At 37.1% G+C, this 27,911-nt stretch overlaps 1 protein-coding gene across 1 annotated transcript; it reads right to left on the bottom strand.

Moving 5' to 3' along the window:
- Positions 1 to 26,244, bottom strand: LOC149828213 (uncharacterized). The gene is made up of 9 exons (XM_090018132.1): positions 26,211 to 26,244; positions 13,911 to 13,972; positions 13,479 to 13,532; positions 13,262 to 13,339; positions 13,104 to 13,172; positions 12,812 to 12,994; positions 3,314 to 3,388; positions 1,385 to 1,457; positions 1 to 140 (listed from the first exon to the last, which is right to left on the bottom strand). The coding sequence occupies exons 1-9, from the start codon at positions 26,242 to 26,244 to the stop codon at positions 1 to 3; spliced, it is 768 nt and encodes a 255-aa protein (XP_089874258.1).
- Between the last annotated feature and the right edge of the window lie 1,667 nt (positions 26,245 to 27,911).

Below are 27,911 nucleotides of genomic sequence, written 5' to 3'. Positions count from 1 at the left end.
TCAATGAAGAATATGATAATAAGAGCATGCAAATTTGTAGACCTCTTGATATACCTGATTTTCCCACTGTGCACTAACAAGCGTTGCATCCCTGTATGAAGCTGACAAGTCTGAGTTTTCCTCAAAAAGCCTCTCAATTTCTGAAGATTGTGAATCAATATGCAAATAACACATTTAATTCTATTACAAGTTGATGTGCAATTAGAATCCTTAATTCATCTCACATACAGAAAAAATAGAAATGGAATGAACACAACCTCCACCAAAAGCTTCTGACGACCAATCTCCAATCTCTCAACCACTATGTCACAGGGATTCAGCTAGCAGGGTGCTGCACCCACGTCGACGCGACTCGACGTGGGTGCGGGTGCAGGTGCGGGTGCGACACTGGGTGCGGTCAACCCGATCCTGGGTGTGTTGACCGCACCCAGCGTCATTTCGGTCTATTTTTGTTTGGATTTTTTTTTAAAAAAAAAACTTGCCCTACGAAATGGGCTGCAGAATTTAAAAAAAAAAAATCTGGACAGTTGCTTGCTGCTGCTGCTCTTGTTTTATAAAGGGGCACTTGTGTCCACAACATCTGACGAGCTTTGTTGGCATCCCATCTCATGCTATATCTGCCTCCAAACAATTAATTCACAGCGTTGAAAAAATACTGTTAACTTGGAAATGATGATCCATCTTCCTCAAAAATTAAAACCAAAATTCAAGAGCCTTTTGAAGTCTTTATGCTTCAACCAACCAAATCCTTTTTTGTCAAGGATTTTCTCTCTCCATAATAAATGATAATGGTGGTGGTAGAGTAGAGCCTTGGTGGCTATTAGTATTCACTTTTCTCCTGACGAGATGGGTGCTCTAGCCGTAGCCTTGTGTAGACCTCTCTTTTCCACATGTCAAATCCAATAAATTTCTTTTAGATGTCATCTGTGTGCAACTGTATATAAAATGAAATTTGAAGAACCCTAGGCAGTGGCGTGGCAATGGCGCCGTAGGCCTCATGAAGACTCTCTCTCCAACAAACCACGTCAAACCTTTCGCTTATATTTTTTTTCGTGAAGACCAGGGAGTTTCAGACATGATTGAATCATGATAGTCAGCAGAACGCAACAGGCTGGGTCGATCAGATTGTCAATCCTTTCGGTTCATCAATTTTGTCCCGTTGAGCTGAAGTACACAACAAGCAGAACGTGGGTAACAAGTCTTCAAACAAACACACCAGCAAAAAAAACTGAACCCCGACCCGCGCCGGGGGAACCCCGACCCCCTTCTATATATATATATATATATATATATATATATATATTTACATTTTTGCCCCTGCCGCACCCCAGCACCCGGGCTTTTTGGAAGTGTCGAATCCCCGCACCCGCACCCGCACCCGCACCCGCACCCATGTGACATAGCTCAACCATCACAGCTAGCTCATGCATTTCGTTCTCAAGCCTTTCTTTCTCATCCTGCCACAAATAATAATGTCAAAGAGCATTGCATGACCATATCATCAACACACACACACACATGATTGCAAGCACAACCATTACACACATATATATGAGTAATGTGTAAGTTTCAGACCATTTATCTTCCAAACCCTTCCAGACCCCTTTAAAAAGCGTACTTGCATGTGTTTAATGCTTAATCCAAACATGTAGATGTGTTTATAATTGCTTATTCACTAAGAACTATGCTTCGGATAGAATTAATTTAGCAAGAATTCTTGATTTTTAGTTACTCAAGTTTTTGGTGTAATATGAACAGTAGATTTTGTTCAACTAAAAACACATCTAAACATGAAAAATGCCTAAACCAATACATGTTTTCTACTAAATAAAACACAGAGATCACATTTTCTCATTTAGATTAAGTAAAAAACTCATGTGAATATGTTTTTTAAAAGGGTTTCATTCTTTTCTTGTCTTATTCTTTCCTTGCCTAAAACAGAGAGCAAAGCAACTGATAGAGTGAGTGAGCAAAGCGAGCAAGCGGTAAAGATTAAACTCAATAGGAAGTTGCCATTCCAGTGCCCAAGGGAGATAGTATGGGATGTCACCCATACTCTCTCACCAATACAATACCTTTTAGGATAGTCTGGAAGATAAATGGTCTGGAACTTACACATTACTCATACATACATACACACATATATATAGAGAGAAAGGGGTTAATGTTTGCTACCCTCGTGAGCAAGGAACCCTTAGTAAAAATTGTAACATTTTTATTTTTTAAATGTTTTTTGTACATCTGAACCTATGTGATCTGCATGTTTTGGTTAGTAGAAATCAGTGATTGAATCATGTTATTTTAACGTGCATGTAAGATTTTGCAGGGGGTAAAAAATCAACAGTATACAATGTACAAATTTTCAAGCCTTGTAAAATCATATTTTCACATCGAAAAAATATGATCCAACAATCAATTCTTACTATTTTGACCATGCTGAGCACATCCATGGGTTAGATTTGGTCAGACCAACCTCCCACTATGAGTTCCAACCATAGTCACAAATATCGGTATCGGCTATATCTCGGCAAGGCTATTTCTAGCGATATTATAGGTTTGGTGATAAATCTCAAAAAAATCTCGGGTAAATCTTGGGGCTTAAAAAAATAAAATATATATATAACAAAAATAAGTAAGAAAATATCATGTTTAGATGATAAAATACATATATAATAAAATAAATAAGTAAAAAATACATAATAAAGAAGAAAAATACATTTAAGATGTAGAAAATAAAAACAGTATCAATAATTGATAATATCACAATAGTATCACAAGAATATCACGATATTTTACCTATAATATTGTTTGCTGAAAATACAGTGATAATATCACGGAATTTTGAAAATATCGCTGATATCTGTGACTATGGTTCCAACTAGGGTACTTCCCCCCCCCCCCCACACACACATATATATATATATATATATATATATATATATATATATATATATATATATATATATATATATATATATATATATATATATATATATATATAGAGAGAGAGAGAGAGAGAGAGAGAGAGAGAGAGAGAGAGAGAGAGAGAGAGAGAGGAATTGAACTGACAAAAAAGGAAAAGGAAACATACTATTAAAACCAGATCCAGTTAGCTATCCATTCAGAAAACCATGAGTTGACAATTGAATCATGATGTGCAATAAGAGGAAAGGATAGCCCAAAGTGCATGCACACTTTTTCAGTTGAACATATTTAATTCAGTAATAATGACAATTTCCAGGTTGAGTAATGCTTCCCATGTAAATGTAAAGCTGGACAACAAACAGAGAAACTGACAACTCCCATATTTTACCTTTGAAAATGCCTTCCTCCCAGCTTCTGCCACAGCTTGCCTTGTCAAACATAACAACTCATAAAAGTCACCAATCTATAGGAAAGAATATCAAGTATGACATCTCAATGATGCTGCCAGAATCACAAAAGCAAAAATTTGAGAGAAGTGAAAAAATAACATAGAAATACTAGAACATCTTCACTTATAAGGCACTTTGTTTAGTTAAAATAAGCATGTTAAGAAAGACAGCTGAAAGAATCAGTTGAGATACTGATAAAAGAATAACTACATAGAAAACTTTTTCTATAAACATGGAGCAGTCTCCATCTGCACAAAACCTAAGATTTCTAAATTGTTGTCCTATGAATTCAAGGATGTAAAACTATGTTATCTGTGCAGCTTCTCACAACATTCTGGAATTTTAATTTGCAAGTCAGGTGAAAAGCAATTACCCTAAAGAGGAGATAAAAGCTGATAAAAGCAGCAATTATATGACACAAAGAGCCTTAGAAGCAAAAGAATCTAAGAATGAGAAAGAGAGATCCAGTGCTTGGCACCCAAATCCAGCCAAGGTCCATGTCTCGCCAAGTATCTTAACTCTTCATGTAAGACCCACAATTTTTCAGCAAAAATTCTGAATAAATTCACGAGGCATTTTCATATGAAAATAACATATAAATTCGGAATGCGAAACAAATCAATTTCTATGAACCAGTTATACTTAAGATATTTGTATCTTCACAAATATATGCTTAAACAGTCAGAGAGCCATAACTTTCTCCTTGAATAAAATCAAGAGATTTGTACGAACCAATTTTCTTAGTTACGTCAATACGAAGAGAATTGCGTACTCAGAATTTTTCGAAAAAAAAATAGCCGAAAACCCGAATTTTTTGCGAGACCCATGAAAATATTGGTGGGACCCACAAAATATTCCTCAGAAAATATCTTGTGGGACCCACAAAATATCCCATGAAAATATCTCATGTGAGCCCCACACAAAAAGGAACCTCCTATCTTTATCCGGAAAGCCAGGGGCAAAAAGGGAAAAAGGTAACTTAGAAGCTAAGTTACCTTGAGCTATAAATAGCCCTCCTCCCCTCTCTCTCCTTTCATAAAAATTGACCCCTCCTCTCTCCTCTCTTCTTCTCTCTTTCTCTCTTAAACCTCCCCTACCTAGCCTAGCCTGCCTGAGTGGGTCTGAGCCTGTCTGGCCTAGTCTGAGCCTGCCTGACATGGTCTGAACCTACCTGACCTGGTCCAAACCCACTTGACTTGGCTTGAACCTAGTTGGGTTTAGTCAAAGTCCTTTTTGGTCCCAAACCCAGGTTTGATTCACTTGACTCTGACCCAGTTGACTTGGACCGAACCCAATTTGGTTCAAACCACTTAGGTTTAGCAGTTTGACCTGCTCTTCCTCTTCCTCAACTAGGTTGAACTCATCTGACCTCTCAAAAGAAGGTTTGAACCTAGTTCGAAGAAGTCGGAGCGTTCTGGAGTCATTCTTCACCGATTGGAAGTAAGTTTGCTTCACCGATCCATCTCTCTCAAGTATTTGATGTGATATATGTAGTATATCTTCTGAAGTAGTATCTTACTCTAGTCCTTGATTGATGCCCTTTAGAACACTTCAGTGTTCACGCGCACGCCTTGTGACTTGTTAAGATATAGTTAATACATACATATATATATATATATATATAGTTATGTAAACCGAAATACCCATTAGGGGTATTTCGATCTTTTCACCAAATAAGCGTCAGTCCCTAATGGGATGACATTTTATTTTGTCTTTTGTACTTTTACTTTTTTTGTTTTTCCCTTTTATCTTTTATGCAAAAGGAGCACTTTTTTTTTTTGTTTTTTTCCTTTTGTTTTTAATGCAAAAGGAGCAGCTCATATGACTGTTGGAGCTGCCCCAATGGTCACAAATGTGACCGTTGGGTGCAACCCCAAGAGTCACATGTTCAGCCCCTTATTCCCCCATTGTTTTATAAATAGCCCCAATGAGTCAAGTATTATCTACTACTCTTTTGAGTGCCTTTTATGCAATAACAATTTGTTATGACCCTTGTGTGGGTGGTTTCGTTGATTCAATCAAGTATTCTACTTGATTGAAAGTGTGTTCTTGCATGTGTATCGGATTCAATCCACTTCATTTCATGGTATCAGAGCTTTGGTGATCTAAAGGCATTTTTCTAAAAGAAAGATCGTGACGATATCAAGAGGAGGATCGTGGGATTAGCGGATACAACAAATCAATGATTGTTGCATCGAAAAGCATGTCATTTCTCAAACAAGTCTTGTATCTCTATCTTTCTCTCTTCTCCTCACTATCTTTTTCTCTATCATTTCTTTTCGCATTGTAAAGTAATGGAGAATGAAAGAGAAATTATAATCTTCATTCCCGTACGCCTAAACGATACCAACTATGTGACGTGGACATCCATAGTAAAACACAAGATATGGGAAAAGGGGTTATGGGGTTTGGTGGATGGTACCGAAAAAGAGCCCAAGTTCATTCTTACAAAAATTGAGAATGGGAAGGAGGTTGCTCTTCAAGGTGAGGAAATGGGTAAAGAAGTTTTCGATTATGAAAAAAAATGAAAAGAGTGGAGGATGGGTCATTCCAAAAGTATTGGATGGCTCATCAATAGTGTAGATATTCATAAATGCTCTAGCTTAGCAAAATTTGATTTTACTAGCGATGTATAGTCTTAAAGATATTGCCCACATATGCAATGTCCAAAATAAAGTAAGAACCATGACTCAAGGAGAGATGAATATTAGAGAATATTATAATGCTCTCTCTCTCTCCTATAGGATGAATTAGCTCTTCTTGAGCCAAAATGGCATTGTTCTCAAGATGTAGAACTCCATGAAAAATCAAATTAAAACGGAGCATTTCTACCAATTTGTGAATGGGCTTAGGCCCGAATTTGAGGGAACAAAATCGGCTCTCCTTCATAGAGGAGGTGTGCCATCCATAGTCGAAACTCTTGAAGAATTGACTATGGAAGAGAATAGATTAAAGAAGCCATCCGCTTCAAAAGATGAAGAAACCGTTCTTGCTATGTCCAAGCCCAGTAATCACACTAGGAGTTACAAGCCTCCTCACTTTGTGAAGAATGAGAATGGGAGAAATCCCAATAACTATGAAAGAAACGATAAAAAAGGATATCATGAGTATAAAAAAAATGGCAAAATCATATGCTATCATTGTTATGAACCGAGACACATCAAGCCTTTTTGTCCCAAAAGAAAGAAAGAAAATCATTGCGATGATAAGAGAGTTGCGTCGGTGGAAAGAAACGATGTAGACGACTCCAAATGTATTGGCTCACTGTCTTTAGCTCAATTAATGAAGGCGCTACAACCAATGTTCAGAGGTCAAGCTTCTTCCTTGTCGGGGGCGGTCGTATCCACAAGTGGTGACCCTGGTAAGACTTCTTGGATCTTAGATTCTGGTGCCTCATTTCATATGACTTCAAATAAGTCAATATTATCTGAATGTCATTCTAACCCAAATAATTCTTATGTTTCAACCGCCGATATAACATCTTTAAAGATCAAAAGTTTTGAAACTTTTAAAAAACAACCAAACTTTCACATACCAAGTATTAGAGTTGTGTCAAAACTAAATTTAAACATTTTATCAGTTTCACAAATTACGGATTATGGTTGCAAAGTTTTATTTTCTTCTAATGATTGTTTAATACAGGATATCCAGTCCGGGAAGCTGATTGGGCAAGGCCATAGAAGAGAAGATCTCTATGTAATGAACAGTCGTTAGTTATCAAAACAATCTTTTTGTAATTTTGTGGAAAAAAAAGATATAGAAATTTGGCACAAAAGACTAAGACATCCTAGTATGACCAAATTACATTGTTTCCATTTTTTAATAGTTATAAAAAAAAGAAATTGGCTTGTGAAGATTGCATTCTTGGCAAAATGAAAACTTTGCCCTTTGAAAAAAGACATTTTATACCAAAAAATCCTTTTGAGTTAATACATTCGGATGTGTGGGGACCAGCTCCTGTTATATCCAAAGGTGGGGTATCATACAATGTTGTGTTTATAGATGACTATAGTAGACATGCTTGGATCTTTTTTCTTAAGCAAAAATCAGAAGTATTTGAATGCTTTAAAAAAATTTATTTTTATGTAAAGGCTCAATTCAAAACCAACATTCAAATTTTTAAATCTGATTCCAGGGGGGAATTTGTATCAAAAGAATTCAAAAAATTTCTTGACCTAAATGGGATTATACATAAAAAATTTTGCCCATACACTCCTCAACAAAATGACCTAGTTGAAAGAAAGCATAGACATATTGTTGAAACCACTAGAACACTTCTTATATCAAGAAATGTTCCAAAAATGTTTTGGGCCGAAGTCGCTCTTACGTCAGTTTATTTGATAAATAGAATGCCTTCAAAAACTATTGAAAATATATCTCCCATTGAAAATTTGTTTAAAATCTCCCCCGATTATAAAAGGTTGAGAGTCTTTGGATGTAAATGTTTTGTTCTTACCCATAGAAATGACAATTTTTTCTCAAAAATAATCCCTTGTGTTTTTCTAGGATATGCTGAAAATCAAAAGGGCTATAGATGCTATGACGTGGAAATAAACAAGTTATATGTTTCACGAAATATTACATTTCTGAAAAATGAAGATGGTTTTAGCAAAGAAAAAATTCAAGAAAACTATGATTATTCGTTTCTTTTTTATCTTATCAATGGACATAATAGGTGTGAAAACATTCGTAATGAGCATGAGAGTGAAAATGAAGACACTCATGATATAAGTGAAAATGTAGACAATGGTCTTGATAATATCGACCCACTTCATACTACCATACAAACATACACTCGACGAATCGAAGATCACCCACCATATGCCTTAGAAAGATACTCACAAAATCAAGATGTAGACTCTGCTAGTATTAGAAAATCAATAAGAATTTTCAAGGCTCCTAGTAGATTTGTATCTTATGATTCCTTTGAACCAAGATACCGAGCATGTTTAATGGCTATACACTCATATATTGAACCATCATCCTATTATGAAGCCAAAAACCATCAAGAGTGGGTTAAAGCAATGAATGATAAATTAGAAGCTTTAGAAAAAACAAAAACTTGAGAAATTCAAACATTACTCAAAGGACGGAAAACTATAGGGTATAGATGGGTTTACAAAATTAAAACCAAATGGAACGGAACATTGAAAAGATATAAAGCTTGATTAGTAGCTAAGGGATATAGTTAAAAATATGGAATTGACTATGATGAGACCTTAGCTCTAGTTGCTCGAATGACGACTGTCAGAACCCTAATGCAAAAATGAGAAAGGATGATGGGGAACCTCTGCAAGATCCAACCCCATACAGACAAATGATTGGAGTTTTGTCTTATATTTCTATTACTCGTCCTGATATTTCTCATCCTATTCATTCAGTCAGTCAATTTCAGCATGCTCCCACTACAGTACATATTAGTGTTGTAATGAGAATTATTAGATATATTAAAAACTCTATAAGTCATGGATTGTTTTTGTCATCCTTTTCCTCATTAGAAGTCATTGCATACTCAGATTCTGACTGGGGAGGGGATGTGAATGATAAACGCTCAACTACTGGTTTATGTGTTTTTGTAGGTGACTCTCTAATCTCATGGTGATGCAAAAAGCAACAAAAAGTATCTCTCTCCTCAACTGAAGTTGAGTATCGCGTCATGGCAACAACCACATCAGAGTTAGTACGGCTCGAACAATTACTGGAAGACTTGGGAATCCACATAAAAGAACCCTCCAAATTATGTTGTGATAACAAGAGCGTTGTGTATATTGCAAGCAACCATACGTTCCATGAGAGGACAAAACACATTGAAATGGATTGTTACTATTTCCGTGAAAAATTTCTGTGAAATACTATCACATTGCCCTATGTTCCATCAAAGTATCAACTAGCGGATTTCTTCACCAAAGCGCTTCCGTCACCCAAAATTCACTTCCTATTTGGCAAACTCTCGGTTGTTCCACCATGAGTTTGAAGGGGGGTGTTAAGAAATAATTAATACACACACACACACACACATATATATATATAGCTATGTAAACCGAAATACCCATTAGAGGTATTTCGGTCTTTTCACCAAATAGGTATCAGTCTCTAATGGGCTGACATTTTATTTTGTCTTTTGTACTTTTACATTTTTTTGTTTTTTTTTCTTTTGTCTTTTATGTAAAAGGAGCACTTTTTTTTTGTTTTTTTCCTTTTGTCTTTAATGAAAAAGGAGCAGCTCATATGACTGTTGGAGCTGCCCCAACGGTCACAAATGTGACCGTTGGGTGCAGCCCCAAAAGTCACATGCCTAGCCCCTTATTCCCCCATTGTATTATAAATAGCCCCAATGAGCCATGTATTCTCTACTACTCTTTTGAGTGCCTTTTATACAACAACAACTACGCCTTCATCCCAAAATAATTGGGGTCGGCGATATGAACCAAAAAAGAAAATCATTCTGGGTCTTCCACATGAATCCTTCTCCTCCAATCATTTCTATCCAATGCCATGTCCTCGGTGAGGTTCAAAGCATTCATATCCTTTCCTATCACCTCCATCCATGTCTTCCTAGGCCTACCCCGACCTCTTTTAACTAATATATTTTCCCATTTCTCCATCCTTCTAACTGGAGCATCATTAGACCTTCGTCGAATATGTCCAAACCACCGTAAACGATTCTCTCTCATCTTATTTTCAATGGGTGCAACGCCGACTTTCTTACGTATCTCCTCGTTCCGAATCTTATCTTTTATTGTATTTCCACGCATCCATCTCAGCATACGCATCTCAGCTACACTCATTTTTTGAATATGATGTCTCTTGGCAGCCCAACATTCCGTACCATATAGTAAAGCAGGCCTAATAGTTGTCCTATAAAACTTTCCCTTCAACCGCAATGACATTCTACGATCGCACAACACTCCAGTTGCACTTTTTCATTTCATCCACCCAACCTTTATCCTATGATTTACATCTCCATCAATTTCTCCATACTTTTGAATGATAGATCCCAAATATTTGAAACAATCATCCACCAGTATTTCTTGCTCACCAAGCTTCACTACACTCCCATCACTACTTCGTTGCTTACTAAACCGACATTCCATGTATTTTGTCTTACTCTTACTCAACTTAAAACCTCTTGCTTCTAATGTCTGTCTCCATAATTCTAACTTAACATTAACCCTAGCTCCAGTAAGCTCATCAATTAGCAAACAATATCATCAGCAAACAACATACACCACGGCACATTTTCTTGAATTGATCTCGTGAGCTCATCCATCACTATAGCAAATAGGAAAGGGCTTAAAGCAGATCCTTGATGTAACCCAACCATTATAGGAAAATTTGTTGTCACCCCTCCACAAGTGCGGACATTGGTTACTACTCCTTCATACATATCCTTAATTATACTAATGTACTTGAGAGACACACCTTTCTTTATCATTGTCCACCAGAGAACGTCCCTAGGTACTCTATCGTATGCCTTCTCCAAATCAATAAAAACCATATGCAAATCTTTGTTCCTCTCTCTATTTCTCTCAATAAGTTGTCTAAGAAGATATATAGCTTTCATAGTTGACCTTCCAGGCATAAAACCAAATTGATTCTCCGATATCATGACAATCTTCCTTAACCTAGACTCAATCACCCTCTCCCAAAGTTTCATATCATGACAATCTAGTTTGAGTGCCTTTTATGCAATAACAATTTATTATGACCCTTGTGTGGGTGGTTTCATTGATTCAATCAAGTATTCTACTTGATTGAAAGTGTGTTCTTGCATGTGTATCGGATTCAATCCACTTCATTTCATGACTATCGTCGGATATATACGTTGAGTTACGCAATATATGCGTTCTTAAAAATGATATCTAGCCCTGGTCCTTGGTTGATTCCCTCTAAGACACTTCGGTGTTCACGTGCACGCCTTGTGACTATTGTTGTATATTGATTCCCGTGTATATACGTATTTAAAAATTTGTCATCGCATCGAGCGATACCAAGGTTATTGCTTTCTGCAATTTAAATTATGCTTTTAAGATTGTTGTCGCTTCGAACGATGCCAAGGCTCCTGCTTTCTGCAATTTAAATTATGCATTTAAAATTGCTATCCCGTCGAACGATGCCAAAGCTTCTGTTTTCTGCAATTATATATGTAAGATATTTCATTCGATTTCACCCACTGAACAATAAGTATGCACTCATTTATGCCACCGCCTTATAAAGCACAGGCTTCTACTTATATTACATATAGTGCGCATAAATGAGTGTGCAAATGGATGATCAATCGCCAAATACGATTTCATTGCTGCTACTTGATCAAGATTTTGCTTGACGAATGAAGCCCTTAATGGAAAGGTTTCACTTTTGCGCAAAACTGTTTTTTCGTAACAACCTAAGTCACTTGCGCATGGCCCAAGGTTCTAACGAATCTCGATGGATGCAAAGTACGCACAGCGGTGCGCATCCATCCCCGAGTTAAAACATAGCAATTTTCCTGTCAAGGAGGGAAAAAGGGAAAATGCTGCTGAAATTTCTAAAGAAGCTCAGCAAAAGCAGTGTAGCATGATACTCCATCATACAGAGGAGGTGTTGCCCGAGTTGTGACAAGTACTTTCTACAACGTAGAAAGGGTCGTCACACTTCTGCCGCTAAAGCATGGGAAGTGTTGTCGAAATGGTTGGCAAAAGAGTTGCCTGAACCAGTTGAATTGCACGAAGATGCCCTGTTGTCGAAATGCTGTCAGAATGGTTCGTTTCCATGTTCGCCAGTAAGGGCACTTTACTCGTAAGGGCCGCAGAGACAGAATAATTGTTGTGTCTTGACTAGACCAGGTGCTCGTTGCGATAATATACACTGAGTAGTCGATCCATTGAGATCGTGTCATATGCATGCTCATTGAGATACTGTTACACAACTAGACTCATAAGGGTTGAAGAACCGAAGTACGTTGTCCACCCGAAAGAGGTGAGGTGCTTGTGATGGCCGTAGATGCCGAGAGCAGAGTCAAACATGCATATGAATAAGACTTAAGGTCGCAGACCCCACGGTTTTGACTGCGCTGGAGAAATACTGAATGGGGTCGGGTACATATATCCACAGTGCGGGAGGCACTGGCTTGCCTGAATGGCATTTGAATATCTAACAAGTAATCGTAAAATTGACATACCCCTTCAAGACTATTGCTCACGTGGTAGACGGTGATGGTACAGTCGCGAGTGACATGTATTTGATTATGAACCTGATAGAGTTCAAGAGGGCCTACAGTCACTCAAGAGTATGGAGGTCGTGGTTATCCTTAAATATCTAAGGATTGAACCCAACTACTATAGTAGAAGATGCATTCGAACCGGCCTGTTAGGGTTATCCCGGTATGAAAACTATCGCCCTATCATGGATGGGGTCAAAAGGCTTCTGGGGTATCTAAAATACATGAAATAATCAACCCCCAAAACGTCGCGTTGAAACTGCACATGCAATTCCGTTTTAAGACTGGCAAGTTCATGTTCCATGGATTGGATTTGCTCTATGTTGTTGGGTATGGAAGGAAGACCACCATTCTGGTGCCTCTCTAATTGTTGTTGTAATGATTTTATCTCAGCTCTCAATGAGGCAGCATCTTCTTCAGCCTATTACAATTAGAATGATCAACATAAAACTCCTTTGGATACTTTTAGAGACAAAGAAAAGTGTAAATTCACAGATATTAACATGCAGCCTGAAACTGCAACCACATACCCTATATTGCTCCTCTTCTGCCTCTTTTAACTGCTTCTTAACCCCACGAAGTTGGGCCAGGAGATCCTCCTAAACTAAAATGTCTGAATGATTAATGGAGTGCAGAAAAGCATAAAGACAAATCACTGTTTCAACAAAAAATGGCTTGACAAATGTACCCGTGCTACAATTGCAGCATTCTTTTCCATGGATAGATCCTTTACAGCTTTCCTTAATGATGGCAATTCACCATGCTCCTTCAAACAAATTCAGAAAAGGAGAAGGGGGAGAGGGGGAGGGGGAGGAGAGTCAGTGTAGATGGCCTACTACTCCAACAAGTATGTCTATTATCTACTCTACTCTCATGTAACCAGTAATCTAATACTCCATACTTACCAGATCATTGAATTGCTTCTGCAGAGAGTCATGCTTAATTTCCTTCACGTCAAGCTGGAAACAGAAGCATGAAATTTTAGAACTAGATGAAAATAATACCAAATAGTGTATTTCCTTGCAACTCAAGCATGCTACACATGCACACGCGCACACACAAACATTACAAACTACACACATGCAGCACGTGCACACACAGAGACACATGCATGCATGTGCACACACACACACACACACACACACACACACACATGCACACACGCGCACATGTGCATGCGCACACTCTCTCTCACACATTATAATTTGAACTTTTGAAACTCAATTGTGGCACCTTCTCTATCCTGAATCCTTTCAGGTCTTTGGATCTTTGTAGTTTGCTTGGTTGGTTACAACAGTGATTCACGAGACTGATATGCAATTTTATACACATCTCACCTTAGAAGCCAATCTGTTGTTTTCCTCTTCCAATTCCTTGATCTTCCTCTCGAAATCTTTCACTGGAAATGAGGATGCACGAGAATCCCTCTTCCAAAAACTTAAAATCCCAAGTTAAGTACCCCTATTCTCTCTCTCTCTCTCATATATATATATATATAATTTAATATTAAGCTAATTATATTTAAAATTAGATGAATTCAACCGTATAATACCTTTTGCTTTTGGGGGTCAAAAAAGATAATTTTGATGTATTTTATGGAAAAGGTGAACCGACTATTTTCATATTACAATTTTAAGGTCAATTGCATAAAGCTTTAGGTTGAAATTTAGTATTGCATTTCATCCTCAGACCAATAACTAGTCAGAAAAGATCATACAGACATTAGAGGATATATTGCGAGTATATATGTTAGACTATAAGGGTTATTGGGACATACATGTTGTGTTTATAGAATTTGCATATAACAACAATTAGCATGCTAGTATTGGGATGACCCCGTATAAAGCTCTATACGGACGGCCATGTCGATCCCAAGTATATTGTGATGAGGTTAGCGAGCGAGCAGTTGAGTAGCCAATGGTTTTGCAACCTTACACTTAACAAGTAGAAATGATTCGAGAAAGACTGTATACTGTTCAAAGTTGACAGAAAAGCTATGCATATCAATGACACAAAGAACTTGCTTTTACAGTTAGAGATATAGTTTTTGTTAAGGTATCTCCAACTAAGAGTGTTTTTCGATTCAAAATGAATGAAAAATTAAATCCCAGATATGTTGGATCATTTGAAATCCTATAACGGATTGGCAAGATAACCTATCGTGCAACACTACATTCTTAGTATGTACATATACATAACATTTTTTATGTCTTAATATTGAGAAAATGCATTTATGACCCATCACATGTCATTTAATATGGATATTCAAGAAGATCTAACTATGAAAGAAAGACCAGTGAAAATCATGGATCAGAGGAATCAAATATTAAGGATAAAAGTCATTCATTTTACCAAAGTGCGATGGCAACATCATGGGAATGAATAATACACGTGGGGAACTTGAATCCGATATTAAGGAAAAATACCCCGATTTATTCAAATATTCCTGTGATTGATTTTTTGAGGATAAATTTTCTTTTTAGAAAGGTAGGATGCAATATCCAACATGTTTCGGTAAAAAAAAATCTTAATATCTAGATAATAAAATTTTTTAGCTCTGTTTTATGATTTTGAGCACGTGGTTACATTTGTATCAAAATTTTAAGAAGAATCATTTTTATTTAGTTAAAATGAAGTTAAAATGAGTTCAAAGCATGCTCGACAAGTTTTGCAGGGCAAAATGGTTATTTTGAGAAAGTTACAAGAATAATTATGACCTATGGATCATAGTCTTTCAAACCTATGTTGATAGACTCAGGGACATGCATGTTATTAACTTATGACTTAATGGCAACTGGGCAATTTTTTTATGCAGAGAGTTATGTGAAAATTTCTTAATTATTAGAGGGTATTTATGGACCTAGATCCTCTAACTAAATTAAAACATAGTGAAACTATACCTCAAACAAAAAGCAACCAAGCTGAAATCTAGTTTGGGCCTGGATTAGATCACCATTTGGATCCAACTCAGACCCAAATTTCAAATAACAAAACATGTATTTCTTTTTCTCCACTTGTAAAGTTATTGTGTTGACATCAACACACCAAGTGTTGAAAGTCTCTCAACATTTGTCACCTTGTTACCTCATTCACCCACCTATAAATATCATTTCTCCTCTCATTCGCTTCTCTCACTCTCTCCACATACGAGTCTCTCTCCCTCTCCACACTGTCACTCTCATTCTCTCTTTCATGGTGGCCACCTCACCACCAGCACGACCCTACCACCATCGTGCCACCCTTGTTGTTTCTCCCCATTTTTTCCAAATAGCACCCCATGCCTCCCAACCGTTGCCGTTCACAGCCACCATCGTGAACACCACCACATTGCTCTCACCTTGCTGCGTACACCCCTACCATTATCATTACCTCCTTTCACCACCACCCGACTCACTCTGCTTCCCATATCGCCACATCTCCCCCCTTCTCTTGCCGTCACTAGTGATTGCAATGCCACCACTAACTGGTAGCCACCATTTTCACTAGATGTTTGGACCAGGCACCACTCCCACCAACCATTCACCATCGTTGGAATATACATGCTTTGGATGTAGGTATTCTTATGCATACTATTTAGGATTACGTGATATATATATATATATATATATATATATATATATATATATATATATATATATATATATATATATATATATATATGTTCCTAATGCATACCTTTATCACATGAAATTACCTCACTATATTCGGTAAGAACTTGCGGTCTTGAAGAAGAAAACCAGGTTGTGATGCATAGAAGTCAACTCCTACAGGCTAGGGTTGACCCCTCCAGTTGCAGGGATGGTGGCTTGAAAAGTGATTTATGAGTGCACACCTCAACAGGTGTATACTAATGTTATCAGTATCGGTGCGTATCGGCCTACACCATATCGGCAGAAAATTAATACACTGCAAGTCTGAATCGACTATTTTTTAATAAATATAAAAAATACAAAAAATAATTTTTGAATATTAATTTAAAATTATTTAAATGGTTTCAACATGTGTCATGTTATGATTGACACATAATAAATTTTTATTGTTTTTGGGCCAATACAGAACGATTAACTTGAGGATCGGTAATGGCTGATACAGCTGAATAGGTGGCCCAACAATTCAGGGCCGATACCCATACTGACAACTACATACCAATCACTCTTTAGATGCAAGCTATGAAGTTGGAAAATCATAGGTGCAAGCTATACTGACTCAATCCGATACCGTTGATGTGCTCAACCTAGTTTTTTTTTTGTTAAAGCCACAACTTGGATTTTGCCCTTTTCAATTGCAAAAATACATTTTTTTATTTTGAAATTTTAGCATATTGTTGCTGTTGGTTTTTAGAGCTCTTGGAAAACCTAAAAAGAGCTCAAAATTTCACAATCTAAAAGCAAGTTTTCCATTGAAAATCACGATTGTAGGCTCAAATAAAAAAACAAAAAAACAAATATAGTGTTCCCAACTAGATAGTGTTGGAATTCGGATCAGTGTATGCACAGTGAGGACGAGGATCAGTTCGATAGAGGAGAAGAGGATTGTAGATTTGATTAATGGCCTACTTCAGGGGGGTTATTTTTTGGTCCATGTCTTCTGTGCACTGGGGCTGAGGAATTATAATCCTCCCCTGAGTAGCTGTTATCCCAACCTTGAATGGGGTTTTTAATCCCATTCATAGAGTTTTAACTCAAATATTATGTGAGTTATTAGCTTACCATCGTGTGGCTCTTCGAATTTTGGATTGAGATCCTATGGTTACATTGGATTCAACATCTTCCACTTGGTTATATGGGGTGAACACTCATATTATATCAAAATCAGTGCATCATGTATCGCATATAGCACTTCATGATAAAACATGCACCAAATAAATTCACACAATTCCTTAGGTTATATCAATGATGTTTTTCTCACATGTCATGGGTTATATTCAATTTCAAGTACGAGGTTTTGATACATGATATGGGTTATTTCCCACATAATCATGTGAATTTCGTTTATCATTATATTCATGTATGAGTTTTTTTACATACGTAATGAGTTATTTTTTAAATAGTCATATGGATATTTTCTTCATTTTCAAGTATGATATTTTTTCACACATGCTATGAGTTATTTTTCACATAGTCATGTGTTTTTGAATCATATGAACCACAATACGTTTTTACATATAGTATAAGTTTAACACTGAAATAATCCTTTTGTATACTTATTTTACATTGTTAAAATTTTCATCATAACCCTTAATGTGCAACAATTTATTTACAGTATTCATCATTCACAATATACTCAACTATGAAGTTCATAGTTTTAGAGCAAAGTAAATACATCATAATGTGGGTCTCACATAGTCATGGGGTATCATATTGCTCTTCCATGACTATATCATAGGACATCATAATATGCTAGTAACCTTACACAAAGTCTACATGCACAATAATAGAATACTATAGATTTTCATTAATTTATGAATCCATGACTAAATACGATTTTTCAAACATAACAAACACTTTCACTTTTTAAACTTTCACCATGTTTCGTACTCTCACTATCTATATGCATCATCATCACATGCAACATGTTTAAATTTTTATCAAGTTAATCACCACTTGATAATTTTAGATCGATATATATTCAGATCCATATCCCATGAGAGTTATTCTATTACCATTTGGATATGTTAAACGTGATAAGTCAATTCCAAGGTTTTAATCAACCCACAAGTTTGTGAACATATAAGTTCAATTTCTTGGTAAACATCCCTGCATTGCATAAACCTTTTCACAAATTTGATCACCCTGTAAAGTCATGAAAGAATAAAACACCAAAGATATAGAGGCTTTCATGAGTGGAGGTACTCTTGATATGATACAATTTTTTTCTCTCTTCTATAAGCAAAACAAGAGACTGCCCATTCCAAAGATCCATCCAAACTTTGGACATTTACCTATCAAACACTTTATATGATGCGAGTTCTCGAATTTTGGTACATCCCCATATAATGCCTTTCTAAAGACTTAAACATTTATAGGTATCACAATCACACCTATAACATTCATATACCAAGTGAACAAACATGTACAAAATGAGTTAACAAACATGTATAAAATGAGTTAACAAACATGTACAAAAGTAATTACCAGTTTTATTGCTTAGGAATGTCTTGCACAATAGTAGTCAATTATTCTACATAAATATTATAACCAATTAATACTGAAAAAAAAATGAACCTGCAACACAACATTAAACCAAATGAGCACTTAAACAAAAGACGCACAATATTGAAAAAATATTATGTAAACTACAATAGATTACTTTGAAAATGCACTAAATACTCACATATTACTTTCTAATTGTACTTCTTCCTCTTGTGGCCAAGCTTGTAACATACATTGCACTTGTATGACACCACCTCCTTGTGTTCCGTCTCTTCACTTTAGGTCTATAAACCCTTCAAAATTTTTACAAGTTTTTTTTTAATAAATAATACTTTTCTTTGAAACATAGCGGAAGACTTTTAAATCATATGAAAAAAATATTTGTAATAAGGTATTTAGGTCCCAAAAACCAATTTAAGCCAATAGAAAAGTTATACACACATACAAAATATCATTTCATTGGTAATTTTTCAAAAGTTCACATGTCGCCACCAAGGCAAATATATACAAAACAAAAAATTTCAAAATAACGACAAAAGTGTCCCAGATCCATTCGTTCAGCCCCCCAAGCCTAGTGTGCCTACCTGTATCTGCCTGCCTAATGCTGGGCACCTGAAAATAATTAAAAGGTTAGGGTGAGACAACAACTGTCTCTGTAGGTCTTTCCATTAAACATGCTCCTGGGGTAGTACAATAGTGTAAGCATAGCAAAACAAAACGTTTCTCAGTAAAAAAAAATTGACTTAAGATTTTTGTAAGTTGGCGTGCAAACATATTAGGTATGGCCAAATATTCGATTTAAGTACGAGATGTTAGGTTCGATTCCGATTTGAGTACGAAATCAAATTGGGCCCTCAATCAACTTTTTGGATGGATCCAAGTTGGATTTTAATTTAAGAATTTTGGAAGTTGGGGTGCAAACAAATTAGGTATGGTCAGATACCCGTGATGCTCGGATGCATAGTTGGCTATATCGACTATCAATTGCTTGTACGCTCGTCAAAGTAAGGTGACACATCCATCCCTCGTAGGCTTGAAGGCTCTTCGCACTGACAATTGGCATTGGCCTACTCTATCGACCCGTTCGACTCTATCACTTTCGATATTTCGCTGTAGTAAGCGTGCATGAGATATTCATGACTCTGATGTCACTTCCGCTAAGCTTACGTTGTTCCTCACCTAAAGCAAGCTACGTGCCGCATAGCCCAAACAACCCGTTAATCTCTCCCTCTATGCGAGTCAGGAAGACGCAGAGAAAAGAAGTCGTGACAACCGCATCTTGTATGAAATTTCACAAACTATACATGGCTTCATATATTAATTCTACCCTTTGGGTCCGACCTGGATTCTAATTGGGCCTTCTTGACTCTATAAGGTTTGGTACGGGCCGGATTCAGGTCAAACCCGACCCATCGACACCCCCTACATATTGGATTTGAATTCGGATTCGGATCTGTCATAATCCGCTTGAATCCGATCCATCTTCACCCTACCTATCTGGAGTCCTGGTTGCCCGGCTCACGATATGCGTCCCACCGTTTATTTCCCGTTAAGCATCGGTTGAAAAAAAAAACAGAGAACAAAATAAATTTAACGCATTTAAATTGCCATATCGATGCCAGGGAGGGACCCATTAGGCGTTATTTTCCCGCAAAATATAAAATCTCCCATTTCCCGCTCCCCTCTCAGAGCCGATCGTCTCCTCCAACGAGAAGCCAAAGGGGGAAACCCTCGTTCCCCGTGGACGCTCATCACACATCTTTGGGTCTTCGTACGGTATGCTCTCCCTCTTCCTCTCCGATTCATCATAAATGCTCGATCTCGACGTCTTTGCTCTCACCGATCCTTAATTCTTCTTTTCTTCTCATTTGAAACGCTTTTTTTTGTCTGCTCTAATTCAGTTGGAGGAGATTCGCCAGAAAAGAGCGACCGATCGGCTCAACTCGTCGAATCAGCCTGGTTCGTATTCCTTTCGTGCGTTTATCGACTTCGAATTTTAGCGTTTTAAGAGAGCAAATAATGTTTCTGTCTGATTATGTATGATCGGCAGCGATAGCGTTCTGGTTTTGATTTTTATTTTATTTTTCAATCATTTTCTTTCGTTTTCGGGGATCGATTTAGGGTCGTATAAATCAGGAAATGGAATTCAAGGAAATTCTTCGTCCAGTGTGAACCAAAATGCGGAGGTACGGTTTTCGGCATGACCTAAGTTGATTCCAATTTTGGCATCTATGAGTACTTAGTGTTTTTCGTTACCAATTCGTTCGCAGTTCTGTTGCTATAATTTTGCATTTAGGTAATGAATTTAACTCGCAATTCATCGTTATCGAAGTAGATCGTGGATTGTCAATACTTATTCTTGCTCGTCACTCAAAATCTATATTTGGTTAGGAGCCCTTTTGTATTTGTTTTCTTATATATTTTCTTCATTAGTTCACAAGGGAATGGATTTCACTCACAATTTAATGTTGTTGATCATACATTCTTCACACATGGTGTTACTTGTTACTCCAATCTATAAGTTGTTTATGAACCCGTCTGTATTCATTTTGGTTATTAGATCATTTATATACAATTGAGTGATCCAAAAATTGGGAGGAATTGGCATGTCGCTGACGAAAACTGGGACAAACACATGTACTGTTATTGCAGGAAAAGAAGATTTGTCTATACTAGTTCCATACGCAGTGAACTGTTTCTCTTTGTTCTCATTTCTCGTTATATCGAGTCTTGAGAAATCATAAATGGAAGCCAGTGCAATAAGCACCCTAATAGTGGTCATCCGGGTAACCAGAGAATAGGTATCAAAATAGTTTATTCCCTCCGTTTGTTTGAACCCCTTGGCAACCAGTCTCGCCTTGTACTTGTCAATGGATCCATCCGGTTTCAACTTCTTCTTAAAGATCCATTTGCACCCGATTGTGGAACTACCACGAGGGAGGTCAACCAGTTCCCAAGTACCATTAGAGACAATGGAGTCCATTTCACTCTTTATGGCGTCTTTCCAATGCATTGCTTCAGGTGAAGCCATTGCATCTCGGAAAGTGGGAGGATCATCCTCAATAAGGTAAGTGATAAAATCACTTCCCAAATCCTTGGTAATCCGTGGTCTCTTGCTCCTTCTAGGTTCAATTACTTCCTCAGACTCAATGGGTTTAGGATGTGAACAAGATGGTTCTACCCCCACATTTGTCATCATTTCCAGATGTTCGGGAATGGAACCAGAAGTTGAAGGTATATCTAAAGAAGAAAGATTCTGAGGTACACCAACTTTCATGAAAAATACACCCTCAAAGAATGTAGCTTCTCAAAGCTCAACAATAGAGTTAACATCTATGCTATATATCTCAGACTTAATTACTAAGAACTTGTAAGCATAGTTGTTCTCTACATAACCCAAAAAGACATCATCTACTATTTTAGGACTCAGCTTCTTCCTATTGTGCTCTGGGACAATTACCTTAGCAAGGCACCCCCACACTTTAAGGTATTTCAAGCTAGCTTTCCTATTTCTCTAGAGTTCAAAAGGGCTACTATATTTATGCTTCTGAGGTACTCTATTTAGAATATGGCAAGCCGTATTCAGATCATCCCCCCACATATAGGTAGGTAATCCAGAACTCCCAAGTAGAGTATTTCTCATAACCCTTATCCACAGAAACTTTGGGTAAAAAGGTACTTTGGTCTTGATTGGATATGGCCCTAAAGGGCCAATTACCCGAACCCGGCTCGGCACGACACGGCAGGCGCGCGCGCACGCGTGTGTGTGGTGTACATCCCACCCTCTTGTTCTCAGGAACAAATGTATGAGTTTACATGTGGCTTATAAAGCCCACAACAAACTCATGCATAATCAATATGGGACTATTCAAAACCAAAGCTTTTTCCAAAAAATAGAGACAACCCACGTTTCTTCTTGGAATTCTCTCTCCCTCCCTTCTTACACCTAACAAAACTTTGTTTTTTATCCTTCCAAACGAGAGACCTTTTCTCTTAGAGAGTTTTTAAAAACGATATATTTTTTTATAAGAAACATTCCTCAAGGAAAAGGTGGAGGAATGATTCCTACCAAGAGAAAATAGTAAATTACATTTCCCACCCCTCATCTCACCACCACCACCATCACTACTACTACTACCACCACCACCACCCACCTCCCAAAAAACCTTCCTCCCCACAATGATTTTTCACCATCCATCACCACCACCACTACTACCCACCATCACTAACCTCGGAAAAATGGCATCCAAGAAGCTTCACCACCACCGCCATCACCCACCTTCTGAAAAACAATGCAAGAGAAGCTTCACGACCACCACCACCCTCTTCTCTCTATCATTTTTTTAAGATTTTTCATTTTATTTTTCTTATGCCATCCAAACAAGTAAATTTTTTTCATTTTAGAAAAAAATATCATATCAAAACTTCTCATAAGCAATTTTCTTTTCCTATAAGTGTATTTCTTGCTTTCAAACGTGCCCTAAGAAATTCTAGATAGGAATTGGCATCAGATCTCTGGATGTTACCCAAAACCAGAGTTTGGATAATTTTATGCTTGAAAGATGAAAGAGGAAAGCCTCAGGTGACGTTATGGACACACAAGCCCCTAGGAAACCCACTAATAAAAGGCACTCGTGCACTTGTGGGAGTCGAACATGAGACGAAAGGAGTCAGCACCTTCTCTCCAAGCCTGATGATGAGATTTTCACATCAGAAATCTTAAAAATTTGAGTATGTATATTTGGGTTCATTTTCGTGTTTATTTAAATTTACCAGCACCTTAAAGCCACATCCAAGTTTAGACCCATTTAGATCCAATCAAGATCCAACCTGTTGACACCCTTAAGCATAAACACTAAAAAGAAAAATATAGCTACTAATAAATTATACTAATAATATGATTAAATAAAAAGTCCAACAAAACCCTTAACATTTTAACTAAAATCAACCACTTATCATTCATGGAGTCATGCATAATGCTAATTTGAAAAAAAACACATAAAAGCCCTAAAATCCTTATTAAATACATTCATGCTATTAATATATATATATATATATATATATATAATAGATTTAAACCACAAAAAAACTGACTTGATAATTATTGAGTCGAGTTCAACCAAATTGTCAGTCGGGAAAGCAGGAGCGAGAAGCGATTCAAAAAGTAAAAGCGGGAAGTGAGGCACTTTTAAAATTTTAGGAAGCGAGAAGTGCAAAACGACATAGAAACGAACCAGAAATTGTCTTGAAAGTGACCTAGAAAGCGGACCGGAAGCAACCTAGAAAGTGAGGGAAAAACAAAATAATAAAATAATAAAAATAAAAACACAAAAAAAAAGAAAAGCGAGAGGGAAGCGAGCTTTCCCTAAATTGAGAAGCGTGTTTCCCCTAAACGGGAAGCACACTTCTCAGTTTTTTTGGTGCTTCTTAGCACGTTTCGCGCTTTGAGAAAGTGCACTTTCCCATGCCCTATGGCATTTCTGGTAACCCTAAGCTCAACTCAAACACATGAACACCTAAATTACTCAAATTACTGCCCTTACAAGCCAAACCGAGCTTAACACTTATTGTTCATATTTGGCTTGTCAAGCCTATTTATGACTTTGAATGAGCTCTTTACAAACTAAAACACGAGCAGCTCTGTTAAATGAGCCAAACTAAGGGAGTAGAGGGTGTTCAAGTTTGGCTCGTTTGAGCTCATGAATAGTCTGAGCTAAAGGAGACCTACATGAGCAAGCTCATTTTCAAAAATTCTATTTTTAAAAGTTAAAAATAATAAAATTTAGACTCTAAACCTACTAAGCCAATTTCAAGCTAGCTGATTTACAAAATAAAACTTATAAGCAATAGGATTGAAAGTCTAAACTTATTGCTTGCTTGCCAAATACTTCAACCATATTCATTCAATAATATAAAATATATTTATTATTAATAAACAAGTTTATATGAGCTGAGATATGAACATTGGTTTATTGTCGAGCTCATCGAGCCTATTTCACGGGTTCAAACGAGCACTTTATGAGCAAAACATGAGCCCAGCAACGAGCAACTCATCTCGTTACCCAGCTCTACTTCTCAGTTTCCCAATCCTACCTGTTTCTTGCTTATGTGATTTAGCCTCTATATTTTACCTAATTTGGCCTTGATGTTATGTTCTCATATGCTTCCCACAAGGTAGTGAGCAAATACAAGAGGTGCAGGAGGTAGTTATTTTAACGATAATTTAAAGATTTTTGTTAGCAAAATCTTTTCACTTTCTTAAATAAAAAAATAAAGTAAATGAAAACAATATTTCTTGAAAAACAATCTTTATAAAAAATAAGTGATAATATCTCAAAGTTAAATATTTAATTAATCTATTGTGAGATTTTTCTTTCAGCATTAATAGACCTCCAAAAAACATTTACATGAACAATAATATGATATTTGAAGTGGTGATGCTTTTTTTTTTTTTAACTTATGGTTTTTGCTGGTTTTTATCATTTTAAACTTTTAGTCACGGTTTTTTCTACTTTTCTCTAAATTGTGATTCTAAGATATTCTAAAGGGAACTATTTTTTTTTTTTTTTTACAGTCAGCCGTTCTGGCTTGGACACTTATTGCTGCTGAACCCAGCAAAAGGAGTTGGGCAATCTTTTACCATTCCCTCTTCATTGAAAAATATTGTGAGAAAATATTTGGTTTGCTTTTTCCTAATAGGTGCCACTTTGTTGTAAAGATGAGGAAACAAACGATCAGTTGTTTTTGGTTCGGAATAAATTTTTTATCTCAATCCTTAAAAAGAAAAACACTTGTTTTTCAAGTGTCGCTCTCTAAGGCAACAATTTGGGCACTTTTGGCATGGGGAGGTGGGCACACTTTTGGGCCAGGGTGGGCACCATGCCCACCCTAGCCCCAACTTCTGCCCCTGATTTTGGGTATGGATCTTAAAATAAACCAAATCAGAATTATATGGTCAGGCTATTTTCTTATTGAAACCAAGGTTGGCAGGAAGGGAAATGAAAATGGAAATGGAAATGGAAATGGGAGACGTGTTTGAAAAGAGAAACACAAAACAAGATTTTTTAGGTTCATGTGAAACGAGAAACACACACACACACACACACACACATATATATATATATATATATAGGAATGAAAACCTACCCAGTAAAAAACATGCCAAACCTACCCACCACACGTTTTATTGGATTTTTGGTGTTTTTTTCAAAATTCTGAAGATACAGATTTGATTTACATGTCTGTTTTTATAGGAATCAGTCCTTGGAGAATTTGATTCTTATGCATGGATAGGTTTTTATAAGTTTCAAAAATCAACAGCCTACAATTCCTATAAATTTTTGAAGCTTCAAATACCATTCATGTGTCTATTTCTAGTAAATCAATCATGCTGAACACACTTGTACCATAAACATTTTGTAAAAAATACTAAAAAATATTTATTGGGTAGGTTTTCATTTTCCATATATATATATAAGGGAATACCTGCCAACCTTGCCAATGCACCAGTGCCGTCCATCGCGAATGATGGACGGTGCTAAAACATCAGGTGGACGCATCATGCTCACAGACGGGATTTAGCGGCCGTTGCGATGGCCGCTAAAAAACGTTCAATGGGAAAAAATTAATGCATGATGAACGTCGCACAGGAGTTGGCTGGCGTTGGCACGTAGTAACCTGCATTAGACATCTTTCTCATTCCACTATAATATGCTGAGCACAATGAGTTTTTCCCGTCACTAGAATCAAGTTCGTCTTTGTTTGGTTGAGAGGACGGATCTAACCCACTCGGAATGACACGGATATGAATAGCTACTGGGCATCACTAAAATGATTTTGTGTGAGTCCTCTTTGGTCTTTTTCTCTTTGAAAATTTTGTTTGTTTTCATAAGAAGTTTCTGATTCTTAGGTCTTTAGTGGCTGTTTTAATTTTGGATTTATAACCCAAAAAAAACCGCACTCGGTACGAAGATCTAATTGCGCTGGCTTAGCCTACCAAATCTATAGTCATCGTGTCAGCAGCATAAAACTCTAAGGCTAGGACCCCTTCTTCCGGGTACTATGCTATGCATTGGCTTGCGCAAATGGGTGATGCCCATGAGAATCGAACCTTGACTGATCGCTTAGAAGCCAAAGCCCCCACCAACCCCTTGGGGCTTTAGCGGCTGCCTAGAATGGTGCTTAATGGATCTATTTTTTAAAAATTTATTGGTGGTTCATTGATGATGAGATCATGAGAGGCTTGAATAGAAGGTTACAAGCTTCTCTCTTGCTTTGGTGCAAAGCACCATGCCCACTTTTAGATAAAGATTTATCTTTCAAAACTAAATTTCCCTAGAACTCTTTAAAATTTTAATATCTCATAATCTCTAGCCTATAAACCTTACAATATATTTTATTAACTATTATCATTTATCTTCTCTCTTGATGCAACCAAACGTTTCTAGTATCATAGAAGTAAGAGTTCGTTTTAGAAAAACTTAACTAAAAAATGAGTAAACAAATTTTTAATGACATTGCTAAAACACATGGCTAGCATGTCAATCTAAAAAAGCTCATAAAGCATCTAATTTTTGGCGCCTACTTTACTCTATACAGGACACGATAGGATAGGATAGAATAGAATGTGACAAAAATATCTATTGTTCTACTTCTATATATCTACGCAGTCTCAAAAATTTTTCTCAAGAAGCAAGATGTTGCCGAGGAAAAAACAACACTTTTTTTTAAAACCTGCTCTTGTATCGGTAGGAGAGCGAGACCGAGCAGGTATTTAGCGAGTCGGCTCGAGCCTAGTAAAAGAGCAGCTTGTGGCTCGGCTCTCTGAGCCGACGTTACAAGCTTGGAAAGAGCGTTGAACGAGCCGAGTCCTAAACTGCTCGTCTCATTTTCCCAGGCTCAGATCGCACTCTTTGCCCAAACTAAAATCCGTTTCACCCGATTCCTTCTTCCCAGTCGTCGGACCTTCATAGATAGGGATGGCAGTGGACTGGGAAAAAGCAAGGCCCCGCCCCGTTTTGGAACGGGGATGAAGGGTATGAAACGGGGATGGAGGCGGGGACAAAGGTTAAAATTCATCTCCGTTCGGGGATGGACTTACACTTTTCCCGTTCCCACCACGATCCCCGCCTAGCCCCGCCCCATCCCCAGTCCTTCTAAAGGATGGCAATAGACTAAGGGGAAACG

This window comes from Nuphar pumila, chromosome 9 (assembly GCF_984573655.1).
Source record: "Nuphar pumila chromosome 9, dmNupPumi1.hap1.1, whole genome shotgun sequence".
Taxonomy (NCBI): domain Eukaryota; kingdom Viridiplantae; phylum Streptophyta; class Magnoliopsida; order Nymphaeales; family Nymphaeaceae; genus Nuphar; species Nuphar pumila.
This window is presented reverse-complemented; position numbering and strand designations above follow the sequence as displayed.